A 17,078-nucleotide genomic window follows, 5' to 3' on the forward strand; every position below is an offset into this window, starting at 1 on the left:
TTCAAGGGGTTATCTTTTATTTTTCTTATTTCCTTTACATCTACAACATAATTTATTACAAATTTACATATAGGGTGTAAATAGATTGAGTGTTCTCTGCAACGGCATTTCACGAAATTCACACTTTCATCTCTGTATAATGTTCGAATAATCATTGGCATCTGACTTGGCTTAGTTTATATTCAAATTTTCCTGTCATATCTTTAATATTATTACTGTTGTTAAATTTTTGTGCTTTGAATCATTTTAAAACAATTTTATGAAGGTTAAATTATGTAAAACTTATAAATTTCTCAATAATATTGTTAATATTAAAATACGAAGCCAGAGGTACATCTTTCGCAGAAGGATCAGCTGATTAGGGTTTGTTTACCTCGGCTTGCAAGACAATCGTGTCAACCAAATTGTAAAACAATTCCTGTAACCTTGTGCGTATTTTACAGTAATCTTTGGCTCGTGTGAAGAAAATATAAAGCCCAAATCGTCTTTAAATGGTCAATTACAATAAGAGGAATGGTCAAACAGGCATTAGACCTAAATAATTTACCCGAAAATAGGCATACGATGGTCGCTTGTGTAGCCGGATGGTAGGTTATCAGTCCCTCAACAAAATAAGATTAAATTTTACTTTTATTTTTATAATTTCGACAAAATTTAAATTATAAATTGTGCTTATAGCCTAGATTTCAACGTTATTGAGGCTCCATTACAGCCAACTTGCTTACGTTAAGGAGCCGGGTGCTAGGTCAGTCTCTCAACAAATCAAGAGTAAATTTTCCTTTTATATAAAAACGACAAAATTTAAATAACGGGTTGTGCATATAACCCATATTTCAACGTGATATAGACCTGGGTTGTATTACAACCAATTCTGTAACCTAGTCCTAATGTAGATTAGGCTTACGGTAGGGAGAAGGGTGCTACTTCCCCTGTTATCTTTTCTAACTTAACCTAACCAAGGGTGCCATGTTCTTGATGACCTTCTGCATGTCAGCTGGTTGAGGTGGGATTATGATAAAGGGGTTTGATTTGTATTTGTAGTTAAAATACAAACTTCATTAAATTTCAAACAGTAGACCTAAAGGTAAAGAATATGGCTGCACAGAGGCATCTGTGTAATGATATAATTTTCCAGGTAAACACTATAAAAAATGGTGTATATAATGCAGTACAAGTGAGAAAATTTGAGAAAATTACCGAGATAACCTAATAAGAAATCTGCTAATTTTTTTTTATGCTTTTACAACTATAGCGACTAGCACTAAACATTGCGGAAGGTCCTCGGGATACCTTGTTTAGTGCCAGCCTGTCGGGGTTGAAATAAAAAATATAGACAGAAGATAGTGGATTTCTAATTATCTGTCATTTTCTCAAATTATCTCACCTGTACTGAATTATACACACCATTTTCTACATTGTTTAGCTAAAAAATTATAATTAAGAAACATTATATTTATGCAGTTGTCTCCTTTACTTTGCCCAAGGATTTGATTTGTATTCCTGAGTAAAATAGAAATTGCTTTAAGAGATGGCATAGTATGTAGAGTAGGGGTCATGAATTACTGGGGGGAGAGGGTTTGGTTCAGGGGAGTTTAAAGATCTACTAAATTGCAATCTAGCACCACCTGCAAATGAGTTTAGGTCTGATTTTTATGTATTGTATTACTATGTGTATACCTGCCAATTCTCCCATTTATCTTATCGTAATTTTTAACAAGTAATAGATCCTTTAAAATCTTTAATAAAAACAGTGGAGACAGAGATCAGCATTCCTAGAAGAAATAGCAGTAACTAAATGAAAATTGCATACTGCAAGTTTTATGTGTTTTTGAGCATTTTTCTATTTCATTATTTTTCAGTGACACCAGTTCGCAGTAGTAAATTGCTGTACTGTATGTGTACGCTAAAGAAAATCAACAAGAGATGGATGGTATTATGCGACAGGTGCGCGTTTGTATCATTGGTGCAGGTGTCGCAGGACTAGGGGCAGCCCAAAAGTTGGTTGAGGCTGGGATTAAGGACATAGTAGTATTGGAAGCACAGGGTCGAGTTGGTGGCAGGGTCCACACTGTCCCACATGGTAAGTGCATTTAAAAGTTTGGTAAATTTTTCCCCCCCAATTTCCGTTCCAGTTTTCTCTTTTTGCTTAAATTGTTTAGGAAAACGGTGTGACAGTATTCTGCACAGAGCCCACACCAGGATGCATTGTCTCTCAACTGTTGCACATCAGTGCATAAGTACCGTACTGTCGTGTGTCAGTTGCATAACATATGCAACTTTTAACATTTATTATGGCAACACTTTCTCAAGAGGTAGCCACTGTTTTGTGTACAATCTAGTGATTCGTGTATCATTTAAGAAAGACTGGCACCATTTTATATCTGTATTGTTTTGTGACTGTTGCATAATGGTAGCTAGACTATAAAAACTGTAATGTCTTGGTACCAACTCTGTACAGTATAGTGTTGCATAGCAGTAGTTAAACGTTTAGTAAATACTGTTGCATCTTGCTACCCACAACTTTTTATGATGTATCCTATATCCTTTAAGAGACAGAAACGAGTATAACTGAGTCTCGGAGTAGGTGAACATCAGTTACCTAACAGATTTGGATTATTGCTCAACTATTGAGTGACTAAGTTTCAATACAAAATATATTCGTGTTAACATTTGGATAAAACTATATGTCCTGCAATTGTCTTGCAGCAATCAGAACATCTCTGGATTTACATCAGAATACTTTGAATGAGAATTCATGAACGACTGTGTTAGGGGAAAAAGAGAGGAGTTAACGGCAAAATGTGTAGACTTGTTATTAACCTTTTCTTGTAGATGTCTAGCAAAACCCCAAGAAATAGTTTACCATTGTTACATAGTATTACAGGAATATTTTCTTAAAGTAGATGTCTGTAACCCTGATTAATTTTTGTCTTACTATCCCCATACAAATTATTTTATTGTGTATTTCAATAGTACAGTGTTACCCCATTTTTTCGTGCTTCACTTAGTCGTGGATTTTTGCAGAACATATTTTTCACGTTTTCGCAGGAACTTTCACCAATTTGCAGATTTTTTCTATGGGTTGCCGTATCTCTAAAATTATTGCTAATTCGCTTTTTTTCGCGTTAAATTAGGCAGCTAACTGTTGAAATAGGCAGTTATAAACATTTTAGTGTAAGGGGTACATGATTTTTGGCAGTTGTAAGTGTTTTTAGATGGGTTTTGCATTTCCGCGATGGACTTTGGAACCTATCTCTGCGAAAAAGTGAGGTGGCACTGTATATAGCATATGTATTTTTTCAGGTGATTACCATCTTGAATTTGGGGCCCACTGGATCCACGGGGAAGAGGGAAATGTGGTGTTTGAATGGGCATATGAAAATGGGTTAACAGAGGATGCCATGTCTCTTACTCAAACAGGTAAATACATTGTGAAAGGTTTATATACTTGGCTGGTGACTATCCATCAGATTAGGTTTGGAATGTAGCCTTGTTGAACAAAGCTATATGCATGTACAGTATTGGTGATGCCTTATCTTTTTCTCAGAATCATGTAAACCCTTGCTTGAGGAGTTCCCTTCTCCATCCATTAATTGTTTAAAGTAAACCTTGCTGGAACTTTCAAGTGAAGGGCAAGAGGACCATTCACTGAGAGGATATACCCACTTCCCCTCAAGTATACTAGAATTTCAATATAATCAATGTTTTTAATGTTGCTCTCTGAAACTGTCAGAGACATTTCAAAAGCTCTGTTTTTGTGACATTCTCAGATTTGTTCTGTGAATACCTGGGATTTTAAGAAGAGTCATGGACTGTATATTGCTTATAAAAAAGAATCTTGCAATCTTAATTTTTGCACATCATTGTCGCTGCCTCCAGACTTAAATCCCCATCTCTTTCGACACTGGAGCATATTAGAATTCGAAGACATTCCCAAAGTGCATGGTACTTTCACGTACTTTACAGGTGCAGTTGAAAAGGGCAAAGGACCTGCCCGGAAGAAACTTATAAGTGACCAAATGCTATCCATGATGAGTGAATCGGAGGCGAGGATAGTTCAAAAGCTTGATGGTACCTATTTAGAGGTTTAAATTGTAATTTGTTGTTCCTTTCATTTTAGGATCTTTTCACGTATATTGCAAAGGCTTGGGGAACCCACTTTCAGGCAAGCTACAAACCTACCATTCTTCATGCCATTATGCCTGGTTATAAAAGGAGTTGACAGAAAGCTTGGTTGGTATTTATTACAAACAAAGAGAAACTTTCATTTATGTGTACATCTGCTGACATTTACAGTTGTACCCTTTACATGTCCTAGAGTTTAATGAATTTTTGGTTGTGTATTGAAGAATTAAGGCTATTTATGTGTTTTGTTTGTGCCTTTATATATGAAACTAGTGTTTTATTTATAGTTGGTCCTGCTTAAACAATATTGTTTATGTTATTTTATTTTGCTCTATTTACGTGAACATAACTCTTTGGGAATCTAGCTGTCATCTCCCTGCTTACAGTATCTTCGTATGTGCAGTCATTTATCCTCTGTCAGTATTACCTGATAGATTCAAAGGATCTAAAGTTAAGAGGAATATGTAAGAGAGTTTATCTAGGTACTGTTGGCGGACTTTGTATGGTAAGCCTATGATTGCCATCAGCAGAGATGTTTACCCTTTGTACTCACATTACAAGGGCAAATACTGCTCCCACTCTCTGTTCGGAGTAACAAGGGATGGTCATTAGAAATCCACATTTAAATCAATAAATTTTATTATTGGCAAAAGTTTCACACTGAAAAGAAAGACTTTTGAACAACTGAACCAGGCAAAATGGCATTAGTAAAAGTGTTAGGCTTTTATCTGCGAAGTAATAATTGTGTTAGGTATTTTTTGATACAGTATTCACTTGTATGTTTGACAAGACTAAAAATTGCCACCTTATTGGACACCATAGGGCTTGCATCCAGCAGTTTTATTCACGAATATTCGCTTGGTGTGGAAATGCAACCTCTGCTGTATATATAGGTCTTCCTTCATTCAATGTAGGACTTAATGCTTTGGGTAAACTGTCTAATTTAGGAGCTGATAATTGCTTTTTATGAGTCTGAATGCCCATTAACATTTGAAAATGTAGGGCTTTGAATACACAGAAATCCATTCACTAATGAGTTGTGTATCCAAATAATATTATCTGTAATGTTGGCTGAAGCACAAAATCTAATTGTGTATATGGTTATCAATCACAGTTGCACCTTGAATATGCAATGGTTCAGTGGTTGTATCATGCACTATTCTCACTTTTGAAATTTAGTATATATAGAATATACCTGTCTCCTCAAATCATACACACATATGCACAGGTAATATGTTAGTCCAAGTTTTGCAAAGCATTTATGTTCCTCTCCAGGGGTATAGCAGTATATAAGTGATTTTTTCAAAGATATCATTAACTAAATATTGTAATCCACTGTCTTCCTGTTAACATCCTAATGAGATAGCGTTTTATATGAGATCGTTAGTAGGGGAAATAGGGCCTTTGAAGAGTAAATGGAGAGAAACACTTGATATTTATATTTCTGATGCGCATAGTTAAAATACAATGAAAACTTTGGAAAGAGTTTAAGAATGGGATAAAGTTTAAGGAAAGTTGGTGGAGAATGTGAGTTTTGGAGAAGACTGTACCACAAAAGAAGTGAAGATTGATCGCAAAAGAACAATTTGCTACAGGTTTTGTTGTGGCTAAGCTAAAATGTGGAATATTTTGCTTAGTTCATTTGCAGAATCATCTGATCCCCAAATGTTGGAGCAAAGCGCAAATTCATCCCTGCTTCTGCTGACGTCCCCTGAGTTTAGGGGTATCAGGCTTATTTTGTATTCCCTCGTACTGATTTATTTATCACCTTTTCCTGTAACTTGTCTCTACAGGCTGATTTCTCATGGGAGCCCTCTCAGGTTTATAGTCTGTTGACTTTGTCCCTAAGGATTGTCAGCTGAGGATTTAAAGAAAGAAAGAATGGTACTCTGAATTGAAAAGATGTGACAAAAAATTTAAATATAAAGGAAAACTAAAAATTTAAATATAAAGGAAAACTAAAAATTTAAATATAAAGGGAAACTTCATGTTTCCTTAAAAGTTTCAATAAAAGGTGAAGAATGACTATCCAAAAGAGTAGGAAGAATAGAGCAGATGAGAAGCTTATCAGTCCAGTGGTAAGAGAGTGAAATATAGTTCATGGGTGAAATTTTAGAATGTCAGTGTCGAGAGGGTCAAATAGGCTAATTCTAAGCTACTGTACCATCAGAACTGAAGGCAAATTAAGAGAAAGTGAAGGTGGGAAGCCCAGACCCCAAGGGCATTATATACCATCCTGAAGTGAGAGAGATTACGTGATGGCAAATATAGATGAGCAGTCCATTGTCCGTAGGTAACATTTTGGCCATTTTCAATAACAAAAGTTGCCTTATTTAGGCTTCAATAACAAGCTGCTGATTCTACTGAAAAGGAAACAAGAATTATTCTCACTACTCATCATTCTTGGAGCATAATTCTCACTGGTATTGGGAGCTATGCATTGATGATAAAAAAAAATAACACTTTTCCAGGCATCTGATTTCTCATGCTGCAAGGGATCTCTGCTGAACTGTTCACACCATTCACCATGCCACTAGCAGTAATTCTTATTTTTCTTAAAACACTCTATGTTTTGATTACTTAGATCCTTTAATGTTTTAGAAAGGTGTGTACAGAACTTTTTTGTCCAGCCTTGTCCACGTTAGAATACTAACACACAATTACTCTCTCCAAAGTTGGTGGCTTACATACTGAACTCTCTAACCGAAGGGCATAGCAGTATTTTTGTTACAGTTATTCAATCTGTAATATAAATAATAATGCCGGCAGTCCCCAGGTTACGCCGGGTTTTCCATTCTTACGCCGCGACGGAAGCCGAAAAACGGCGTAACCTGAGACATCGTCGGAAATCGTAAGAAAGCCTAACTTTTAATCCTTTGGGTGTCTTGAAAATGACATAACTTGCATTTGCTCATATGCGGAACAAACCTGGGTCTTAACATTAGGATAAAATCTTCTAACACTGGTTTCCAGATGCCACCACTTCCTTGAATTAACAGTTCCTATTGTTTTTTTACCAGTTTCCAGCTGACACTAGATTTTATCCCAATGTTAAGACTGCAGGTTTGTTAGCTATGAAAAATACAAATTAATTTTAAAATTTTTCATTTTTATTCACCTTTTCATCAAAAAACCTCCAAATTTTGACCATTCTGCTATTTTGGAGCCATATTAGAATTCCAGTCTTCCATCAGACCGGTAATATAAACATGTGCTGTAACCCGGAAAATAATTTTTTAGGAATATATTTGAAGGGCGACGTAACCTTGCAACGATGTAAGCTGAGTCCAGTGTAACCCGGGGACTGCTTGTATGCTTCTTTTTACCAGTAATAATTCATTTGGCAACACCTCTGTGTTGCACGTAATCTCTTATAGTACAGTACATATACTCTGCACCTGTCAGCTTAGTAGAAAGTTTATTCCTACTAAACACCCTTTTTTTTAAGATAAAGATTCTACATTCTTTCAGGGAGTTGTGAATATCATGGGTTTGTAATTATTCAAAGAAATCAACTACACTATGTGATAAGTAAAAAGTATAACTCCTTAGTTATTTTTAAGTAACCTTCACATGAAGGTAATAACAGAATTTTTTCAAATAATATAAATCTAGTAAAAGCTCATCAACATTTAAGTTTGTTTGTGTTACACATCAAGATCAAGATGTAAATATTGACCTCTCACCAACCATAGGTATAGGAGAGACCATGTTTGTACGTCCCAATGGAGAGGTCGTTAGCGGGGAAATTGTGGATGAATTTCGCCTGGCCAGAGACAACATTGAAGAAGACTCTGAGAGCATCGCTTCTTTTCCAAAATCCTTCGGAGAATATTTTTTAGAACGGTAGGTCCTTATGTTTAAGTTAATGCGAAAGGTTTGCTGTTTAGCAAAAACTTGTTTATGTGACCGTTTCTCATAAGATGTGCCTGACATTATTATTATTATTATTATTATTATTATTTGTTGACAAGAATGGCACTGTATACTATTGAGGTTATATTGTGCCTTCTCAACTTAGCATAGGAGTTTCTTCATTTCAGCCTGTAAATTTTAAAGTAACTGTCCGAAGTTTATTACCCAAATGTTTTGGGATAATAAATGAACTTCAGACACCTGCTTTATAATTCACATGCTGAAACAAAGAAACTTATGCACCAAATTGAGAAGGCGCTACATAAGCTCAATGGCATACAGAGTGCCATTCTTGTGCCTCAAAGAGGCAAAGATATTGTTATTATTACAGGCAGTCCCCGGTTATTGGCGGCCTCGGTTATCGGTGGCCTAGGTTATCAGCAATTTGGTTTTACAGGACTTGTCTAGCAACGACAATGACTTGATTTTCAGTGACGATAACTGGGTTTTTGCTGCCAATATGCACCGATACTCACCTAACAGAGGCGCCGCTCCCCGCTTATCGGCGCCAATAAGTGCCGAATATTTGTCGATTTTCAGTTATTAGCGATTTTCGGTTATCATCACGTCGTCGAGAACAGAACCCTTGCTGATTATTTCTATATTATTATTATTATTATTATCGTTACTGCATTATTATTATTAAATTTGCATTAGGTTCACTGGAAGGATAAAAAATTGGAGGGGGAGCAAAAAAAGGAAGAAACCAATGCGCCTGGGGCATAAGGGATGTTGCCATTCGGTACCATCTACATTGTGCTATACAAGGCATGCTCTAAGCAGAGTTGTCAGTAGTAGCTACTGAACCTGGTAATGGTTATGGGTAATGCTGTAGTGGAAGTGGATAGTTATCAGCATGTTCAAATATTTCTTTTATTTCTTTAAAGGAAGTGCACTGAATCATACAAGGAAATTTAGACAGGATTGTTTTTTGTTTTTATTTAGAATATCCCAGGCTCAAGATTTTGAGCCTTGAGTTTGGATCAGATTTTACTCTACATGTCTCGATGCTGGCATTTAAAACAAAATGTATATACCATTTCAGATCTAGAAGCATCAGACAAGGTGTACTTCTTTTAGAAAATACATTTCACAGAGAACTCATCACTTGTAACGCACACTGCCTGTCATTATTCGTTTTGTTTTCACAGTTTCAGAAAAGTCAACAGATGGGGTCAGCTGGGGGAAGAGTTAGCAGACTGGCAAGGGCAGTTCCAAAATTGCATCGATGGAACCGACACTTGGTTCCAGTCCTCGGCTAAAGGACATAGCATGTATACTGAGTGTCCAGGGAATCCAGTAGTAAACTGGAAAAAGGGTGGATATCAGAACCTATTGAATTACTTAAAGGTAATCATGTATAATTCTAGACAGATTTTTCTTTTAATAAATCAGAATACTAACTTTTCATTAGTTTTTTTAATGATTGATAGCCAAGAGCTCTTATTTATAATAAACGTATCCTTTAACTGTGAAAGTAGAAGTGTTTGGATGTTTATTGTGTAAATAAGATGCAATAACTTGACAGACCAAACTGGACTTCTAAATAGACCATTATTAAAATAGCAAAAATCAATGTTATATTTCCTTTCCCTTTGTTTGCTTAACTCATTTTAGGTAAGGCTTTTTATACTTCTGGCTTTGAATTTTGTTAATATTGAAAATTGTAGTTAAATATGTTTTTCAGTTACGTATCTAATTTTTTTTTTTTTTTTCTTTTATATTCAGAGGAAAGCATTGGAAAATATTTATCATTCATAGGACATATAGTTTCTTTTGAGTCTGTATGTTAGAAATCATTCCCCTTCCTATCTCGTGGAAAATTTTAGTCTTGAGTTTCAAAACTTTTTACTCATTTTAGGGAAGCTTATCGCCATCCCAGTTGCTGCTCGAGACTCCTGTCAGGTGTATAGACTGGGACGTGGCGTTACCAGATTCCAGTAAAGGATGCATTGTTCACTTAGTGTCTGGTGGGACCATCCAAGCGAATCATGTTGTCTTTACGCCTTCTCTCGCCGTGTTGAAGGCGTGTGCTAAAGACCTCTTCAGTCCCCTCTTGCCTACCAATAAGTTGAAGGCCATTGAAGTAAGTGGGGTCTTAATTGTTGCAAGTTAATTTTGTGTTGTTTATGCAATCATGCGTGACTGAATGTAGCTGGTATGATGTTGCCACAGAAATACAACGTAATGCATATATGGAAGAGTGATACTAAGGTTATGTGAGAAATTTGCAACAAGTAAAGGCACATTTGAGGAGTTTATAAGGAACGATGTAGTATGACTGTTTTCATATACAGTAAATGTATACAGTCCATGTGTTTCTGGTTGAGTTGAAAATGTTTTTAGCTTTACTAAAGATGGAGGTGATTTGATGTGCCCTATAGGCATAAGGTTCTTTGCAGCATCCCATCAGCCCCCAACGGCAACCATCTTACTTTCCACTCTCTCCTAACAGTGGTCTCAACATTATTTCCACTGCTGAGTGACCTCAGAGGTCCCAGCGCTTGACCTTTTACCTAGATTTTATATTCAAATTCAGTTATAAGAGATGATTAACTCTTGAAAATTCAGTCCATTTTTTGTCTTATAAATACAGTTATACAATGTCTTTTTTTTTTCAGGGCTTAGGTATTGGATGCGTCAACAAAATCTATTTGAAATTCGCAAAGCAGTGGTGGCCAGAAGACTGTGACGGTTTTAGTTTACTCAGGGACCTGAATGACGTTCCGGCTGAAGTAACAAAGGATGTGAGTGAGGTGAAATCTTTTATAGGATTAATAATAACAGTGCATGTACTGTTCATTCTTCTTCATAGTTTCATAGTCTGTAATGGGTCTGTAATGTAAGATCTAGTCTTTTGTAATAAAATTTTTTAGTCCTCAGCATTTGCTGAAAGATTTGGTCCATCTACTGTTTTGTAGAGGGCTTTTGCAATTGCTCATTCATCTTCTACTTCTTGGGAATAATGTGTTTTTGGTAGCTCTGGTCAAGCCTTCTTCACCAGTGGATATCTGCTTTTGCCAGGGAGTTATATCTTTTAGATAGAGTGGTTCATTGTGGTAGGTTTCAGTTTTTCAACATGAGCCGTTATGGCTTGGACCATTGACAGATGGTCTCTTGTTCAGAATTGGTCCTTGGTCCTCTTTTGCTGCTGAAAATGACCAGATTTGCTGAACAGCAGCACCAACATGCAGTAAATGTACCTCGCTGTTGAACTTCCCAGTTCCAGAGGTCCTTTATTTCCCACACCATTGGACTTTGGAACAGCCTTCCTGAGGATGTCGTGTAATTGGAACCTCAAAAGTTCAAATGAAGATGCAATTGACATTTTCATCTATTTATATGTTAATTTGTTGGTTTATTTTTTTCCTTTTTAATAACTGATCTCTTCTTTCTGTATTTCTTATTTCCTTCTGTTGCTTCTGCCAAATATACTTTGGAAGCTTTAATTTCAAGTCAGTCTTCCCACGATACTCCAACCATAACTCTTTATACTGTGTAATTACACCTCAAAATCTCCTCCATTTTCTGTGTTAAACACTCCAGTCTGACTAATCTTAACAGATGAGATTATTTGTAAAAGAGTAAGACTTTTACCAACTTTGTATTCTGATTTTGATACATGATCAACAGTGTGTTTAAATACTCTGTATCATTGCCCAGTTCTTCCTTTTGTCAACAGAACTGGGAGGAAGCTTTAGTTGGATTCTACGAAGTTGTCAGACAGCCAGACATGCTTTGTGCGTGGATCTGTGGAGAAGCTGCGAGACAGATGGAGAAAACTTCAGAAGAAATGGTTTCTCGGCGTTGCATAGCTTTATTGCGGAAGTATTTGGGTTCGCAGTTCGATGTTCCCGATGCTGTTTGGTGCAAAAGGTAAGGAAGTATACTTTAGTAGTGGTAGTACTGTAGTATGCTTAATATGTACTATTTTGATGTTTTTGAAATATGATCTGTGACCTTTGGTCATGTTGTGGGTAGGAATGAATACTTTGAACTAATGGGGCGTCCTCTTCAGGTTTATTCAAAGGTTTGTATACTCAGAATAATTCTTTAACTTTTGATTGTTGTAAATTAATTGAAGGTTAGTGTAATTGTTATAATAAATATATTCACAATTATGATAACTGTTTAGTTGTTAGGTTCCTTGCAACGTGATTGCATTGTACTGAAATGAATCTGTACATAACATTCTTGACCAAATGGGTACAATCCACATTGAAAGCAAGAATAAATGTCTCAAAACTGTTTGTGAATTATGTTTAACCCTGAACTTATGGTTGTAGCATAAATAAAGAATTGTTACTCATACTTTGCTATAATTCCAACAGACAAAGAGGTAAACGTGACCCTTTTGATAATAAGGTCAAGTGAAGAATTTACAGGAACAAAACAAAAAACATATTATTTCAGATCAACATGGTACTCCAATCCGTGGACTAGAGGCTCTTACAGTTTTCGTAGTATGGACTCTGAAGCTTTAGATGTCTATGCTGCTGACTTAGCAAAGCCACTTGTTGATCCAGACAGCGGGAAACCAGTATGTTTACCGAATGATTTTCTTAGTTTTTAAGAGTTTGTCCTTACTCATTTTCGTTAACAATGCATACGGTAATATTTCCTCCTATCACATTGTCATGAGCACACACAGTTCTTGGTGAATATTGTATATCTTGTAGCACTTCACGCAAACATGCATATCTGTTTATCGCATAAAGTTTGGAATTTTTACAGCTTGTTTGTTTTGCGGGGGAAGCAACACACGATTGCTATTATTCTACAGTACATGGTGCTTTGGAGAGTGGACGGAGAGAGGCCAAGAGGCTTTCAGACTACTTTGAGAGGTAATCTAGCAACTGTAGAAATTTGACTGTGTTCTGGTATAGCATGTGAAATTTCTCTGATATGAGTATGGCAATTGTTAAGGAGTGTGTGTTTTGTGTAATTACAAAAATAATATTAAGTGTCCAAGACCTCAGGAGTTTTTCTATCTTTTATATGTATATATTTTTGTCAGGTTCAATCTCTGAGACTGTTAGCTGTGATTGTTTGACCAGAGCGTATTGGCAGTATTATTTGTAGAGTAGTGGCTGTGACATGTAGTGTTTGTTGCTTAAATCTTTTTAGTCATTCACCAGCTGATTCCCAACTAAATGTACTTACCAATTTGCTAAAGTGCTTTAGGAAGCAGTGAGGTGAAACAGAAGGTACAGTGCCCGCACTTATTAACTGCAACTGCATGGCACAGGCTGCTCAGTTTTGTCCATATATTTGAAGCTCTTATGTGGATGTAACAGTGAATATATTTTATATATTGCTCTGTACATATTAATTGTATTGTTATAAGTGGGATGAATGGTTTTGGAAAATTGTTTTCTTCATGTTGATAATTATTATATACCCCTGTGATTTGTTAGTTTTGTTTATAAAATAAAATCAAATAGTTTCCAACTTAGATCATTTGTTTCTCACAGCATTAAGTGTCTACTTGATCACCTGTCAAGTTGATGATCAACAGGTACGTCTAATTTGGCTGTTTGGGGGGCATTGTATCGAAGACTAGAACTCTCGATGAACGCTGACATTTTCCAAAGCCAGACAGTATTATAGTTTGTATTTTGTTGTAGAGTTTATGTAAATAAATTTAAAGATACACTCTAAAATGTCGATCAGATTCTGTTGTACTACTTGGGATTGTAGATATGAGGTGCATTTTTATAAATGAGCCTATGTATTTCTTGTAATTGCTTTCGTATGTTTGACTGTGGCAACAGAAGTATACTGACTTTGAACTCGGGATTGCAGTTTAAAAGTCAGGGGAATGATTTTCATGTCTCTTGCTCTTTTTATGCTGTTCATATAGTGAAGTGTAGAGTTGTTGTAGCATTTCAGAGAATTATGTAGTGTGTAGTGCAAATGACTTGGAGTCCTTTGGATAGCAGTACAGTAGTACAGTAGTAGTAGCAGTAATAGTATACCACAGGAGTATTTAGTGTCCACAGCACATCATTAAAGGTAATAGAATACTGATACACACATTTCTCAATTTAAATTTATCTATGTCAGTCTTGGTCAGAACATTTGCAAAGATCCTTTGGTAAAATCAAATAAATTTTTGCCACTAATCCAGATTGTATGCTTTGAATGCCCTGATTCTTGAGATGATATAGCAGGGAAATATAGACCAATTATTGAAAGGAAGGAAGGCATGTACCATATGTATCATTCACATAAGACTGGAGTTAATGGGTATGATACATTGAAAGAAAATATGCTCTGTTATATACTGTGACCAAAAAGTGCATTAGATTCTCTGAGAGCTTTTAATAGTTTCAGCCCTTTAATCCATAAAGCATAGGAGAGGCTCTTTCTCTTTTCTTGTCAGTACAGAATTTAGGAATTTTGTTTATTTCCTCAGTTTTGTTCTGTATTCTTTCAATGTTCATTTATGTTATGTACCCTAAGGATTTTTGGTTTTGTGTGCACCTCTTTACCCTTTTCCTTGAATTTTAGTTTTGATACTTGTTTCATAGCAGGTTTTTTGTAGTGTCTCTTCAGCCTGTAACTGCAACCCCTTTCATTCCTCTTATGGGGGTTAGTGCCATCAGTGTGCCTCTCGGGGTGCACTGTAGGCACTACTAAATGTCCTTTGCAGCATCCCTTCGGCCCCTAGCTGCAGCTCCTTTCATTCCTTTTACTGTACCTCCATTCATATCTTTCTTCCGTCTTGCTATCCACCCTCTTCTAACAATTATTTCTGAGTGCAACTGTGAGGTTTTCCTCCTGGTACACCTTTCAGACATCCCTACTCTCAATTTCCTTTCCAGCGCTGAATGACCTTTGGCCTAAACTCTATATTCAATTCAGTTCTTACTGTACCCCCATTCATAATCTTTTCACCCTCTCCTAACAGTTGTTTCATAGTGCAACTGCGAGGCTTTCCTCCAGTTACACCTCCACAGTTAAAACCTTTTCACTCTCAATTTCCCTTTCAGTGCTGAATGACCTCGTAGCTCCCAGCACTTGACCTTTGCCCTAAATTTTATGTTCCATTGCATTCCAAAAGGCTCATTAGTCTCCCCTGTCAACCTTAGTAGAGAACATTATCAACTTGAGAGTAATGAAAACTTTTGGAATTTGGGAGGTGGAAATAGTGGCACCAATACTACAAGTATTTGTCCTCCATGCAAAAAAAAAATAGAGAAGTGTTTGGAAAAGCATCTTGAATGGGCATCAGAAATGGATTGGTCTCGGCAAGTGCTACAAATATCCCAAATTATAAAAATGTACCAAATTTGATTACATCGAATAAGAAACGAAGTGTTTGTTATGCTGAAACAAACAGAATTACTGCGTATGAGGAACAGCTGTGTCCATAAATATCAACTTCCCTTAGGCGAGTTATATTCTTGTTCCTGTGTCCTTGGTTATGAAAGATGTTTATGCTTGGGCCGTCATTTCAGAATCTAGTATACTATTGATGACATCACATATGACAGGTAGCCATGTTTAATTTCATATAAACCACACCTGCACATCCAGCGAAAATGGACTTGAATCCGCAGTCACCAGCACACATCACAAAAGAACCTTATTTAATAAATTAAGTAATAATCTGTTGTAATATAATGTTATAAGATTTTTACATGCAAAATACTACTGTATAAAAAAGAAAGCTGTCTCAAATCATTGTTAATACAAGTGAGGAGCAAAACTCCATCAAAAATTTTTATGTATAGTATTGAAAAACCTACATGTAACATTCATTTTCAGTACCCAAAGGTATTTGGTCGCGATGAACATCAAGGCTCAACATCAAGAGAAAAAATTCCTTAATAAAACAGGTTTCATATAGTGCAGAATAAAAATATAAATGAATTTTAGAACTGCAGAATTGTTTTTATTTGCATATTAATCATCTAATACCATGAAATTGCTACAGCCATTGACCAATGTTATAAAAAAGAAATCAGAGCCACTCTTAAATGGAAGACATAAAATTTCAGCATTAGAAAATCAAATGTTAAAGACATTGTTAGCAAGGAAGCGCTCAACTTGAAGGAGACCATCACTTCTTGCACAAGTACTTCAATTCCAACTGACACGAAACAGATGATGATTGTTAGTGAAATGGATCTGTTCGTTGTAGGTTAAATTGAAACTAAAACGAACTTAGTTATGAAGTGCCGTCTGATGTATGTCGTCATAGTCGACATATTAATGGACTTAGTCATAAAATGCCCTCCCATGTACTTTACCATAGTCAAAGTATTAATAGATCTGCTTGTGATGTTTTATACATCTCATGGTGCTGATCCATGGGATTTTTAGAAAGCGCGCTTTAAGGAATGAGGGAAATGTTAAAGAATTTTCCATGGGGTACTTCCAGCAATTCTCGGATTTAAAACTCACAGCGGAGATGAAGTGAGAAAGAGATGCATCAGTCTTGCAAATTTGTCGACATGGATGTAAATCGAGAAATCGTACAAAATCCCACTGTGATGGATTTTTACAACAGTGCGAATATATTTAAAACCATTACTTCATAGTACTTTGCTATGATTAGAATGTACAATTTCCCTGTCTTCATGCAGGCTGACACAGTTGTTTTATGTTTCCTCATGTATGGGGAGAGTACAGTATCTTAAATTTCACCCAAAAAGCTGAAAATGCACTGGCCCTCAAGTGACCCAGGATTTGAGACTGCCAGAGGCTGTCTGTGGGCTACATCAAGGTGCAGTTGAGTAGGGTCAAGGTAAATCTTTACTGGGTGAGGTTTCGGGTCCCCAGCGACTGCACTTAATTATACCAGGAATTTACAGTGCGATGTAATTAGGTCATTCTTGTATCTTTTTCATAAAAGTAAATTGAATTTTACAGTTAAACAAAATGTAAAAATGCTAACAAGACCGGGTCTGTATGAACACTTTATTGAATATAAAGCAGACAAAAAGGAATAAATAAAACATCACGTAAAAAAAAATCGGATAACAATGAAGAATCAGCTGTTTTGGTACAAGATCCATCATCCTTTGGTT

At 36.1% G+C, this 17,078-nt stretch overlaps 1 protein-coding gene across 1 annotated transcript in view; it reads left to right on the forward strand.

The window, feature by feature from the left end:
* Positions 1–17,078, forward strand: part of LOC136835643 (uncharacterized) — a 32,526-nt gene that overhangs the window by 518 nt on the left and 14,930 nt on the right. The window contains 9 exon segments of the mRNA XM_067099459.1: positions 1,860–2,080; positions 3,304–3,420; positions 7,821–7,971; positions 9,192–9,390; positions 9,902–10,126; positions 10,662–10,787; positions 11,723–11,916; positions 12,454–12,580; positions 12,775–12,884. Coding sequence (XP_066955560.1) covers positions 1,924–2,080; positions 3,304–3,420; positions 7,821–7,971; positions 9,192–9,390; positions 9,902–10,126; positions 10,662–10,787; positions 11,723–11,916; positions 12,454–12,580; positions 12,775–12,884 — 1,406 coding nt within the window. The 5' untranslated portion in view covers positions 1,860–1,923.

This window comes from Macrobrachium rosenbergii, chromosome 55 (genome assembly GCF_040412425.1).
Source record: "Macrobrachium rosenbergii isolate ZJJX-2024 chromosome 55, ASM4041242v1, whole genome shotgun sequence".
NCBI lineage: Eukaryota > Metazoa > Arthropoda > Malacostraca > Decapoda > Palaemonidae > Macrobrachium > Macrobrachium rosenbergii.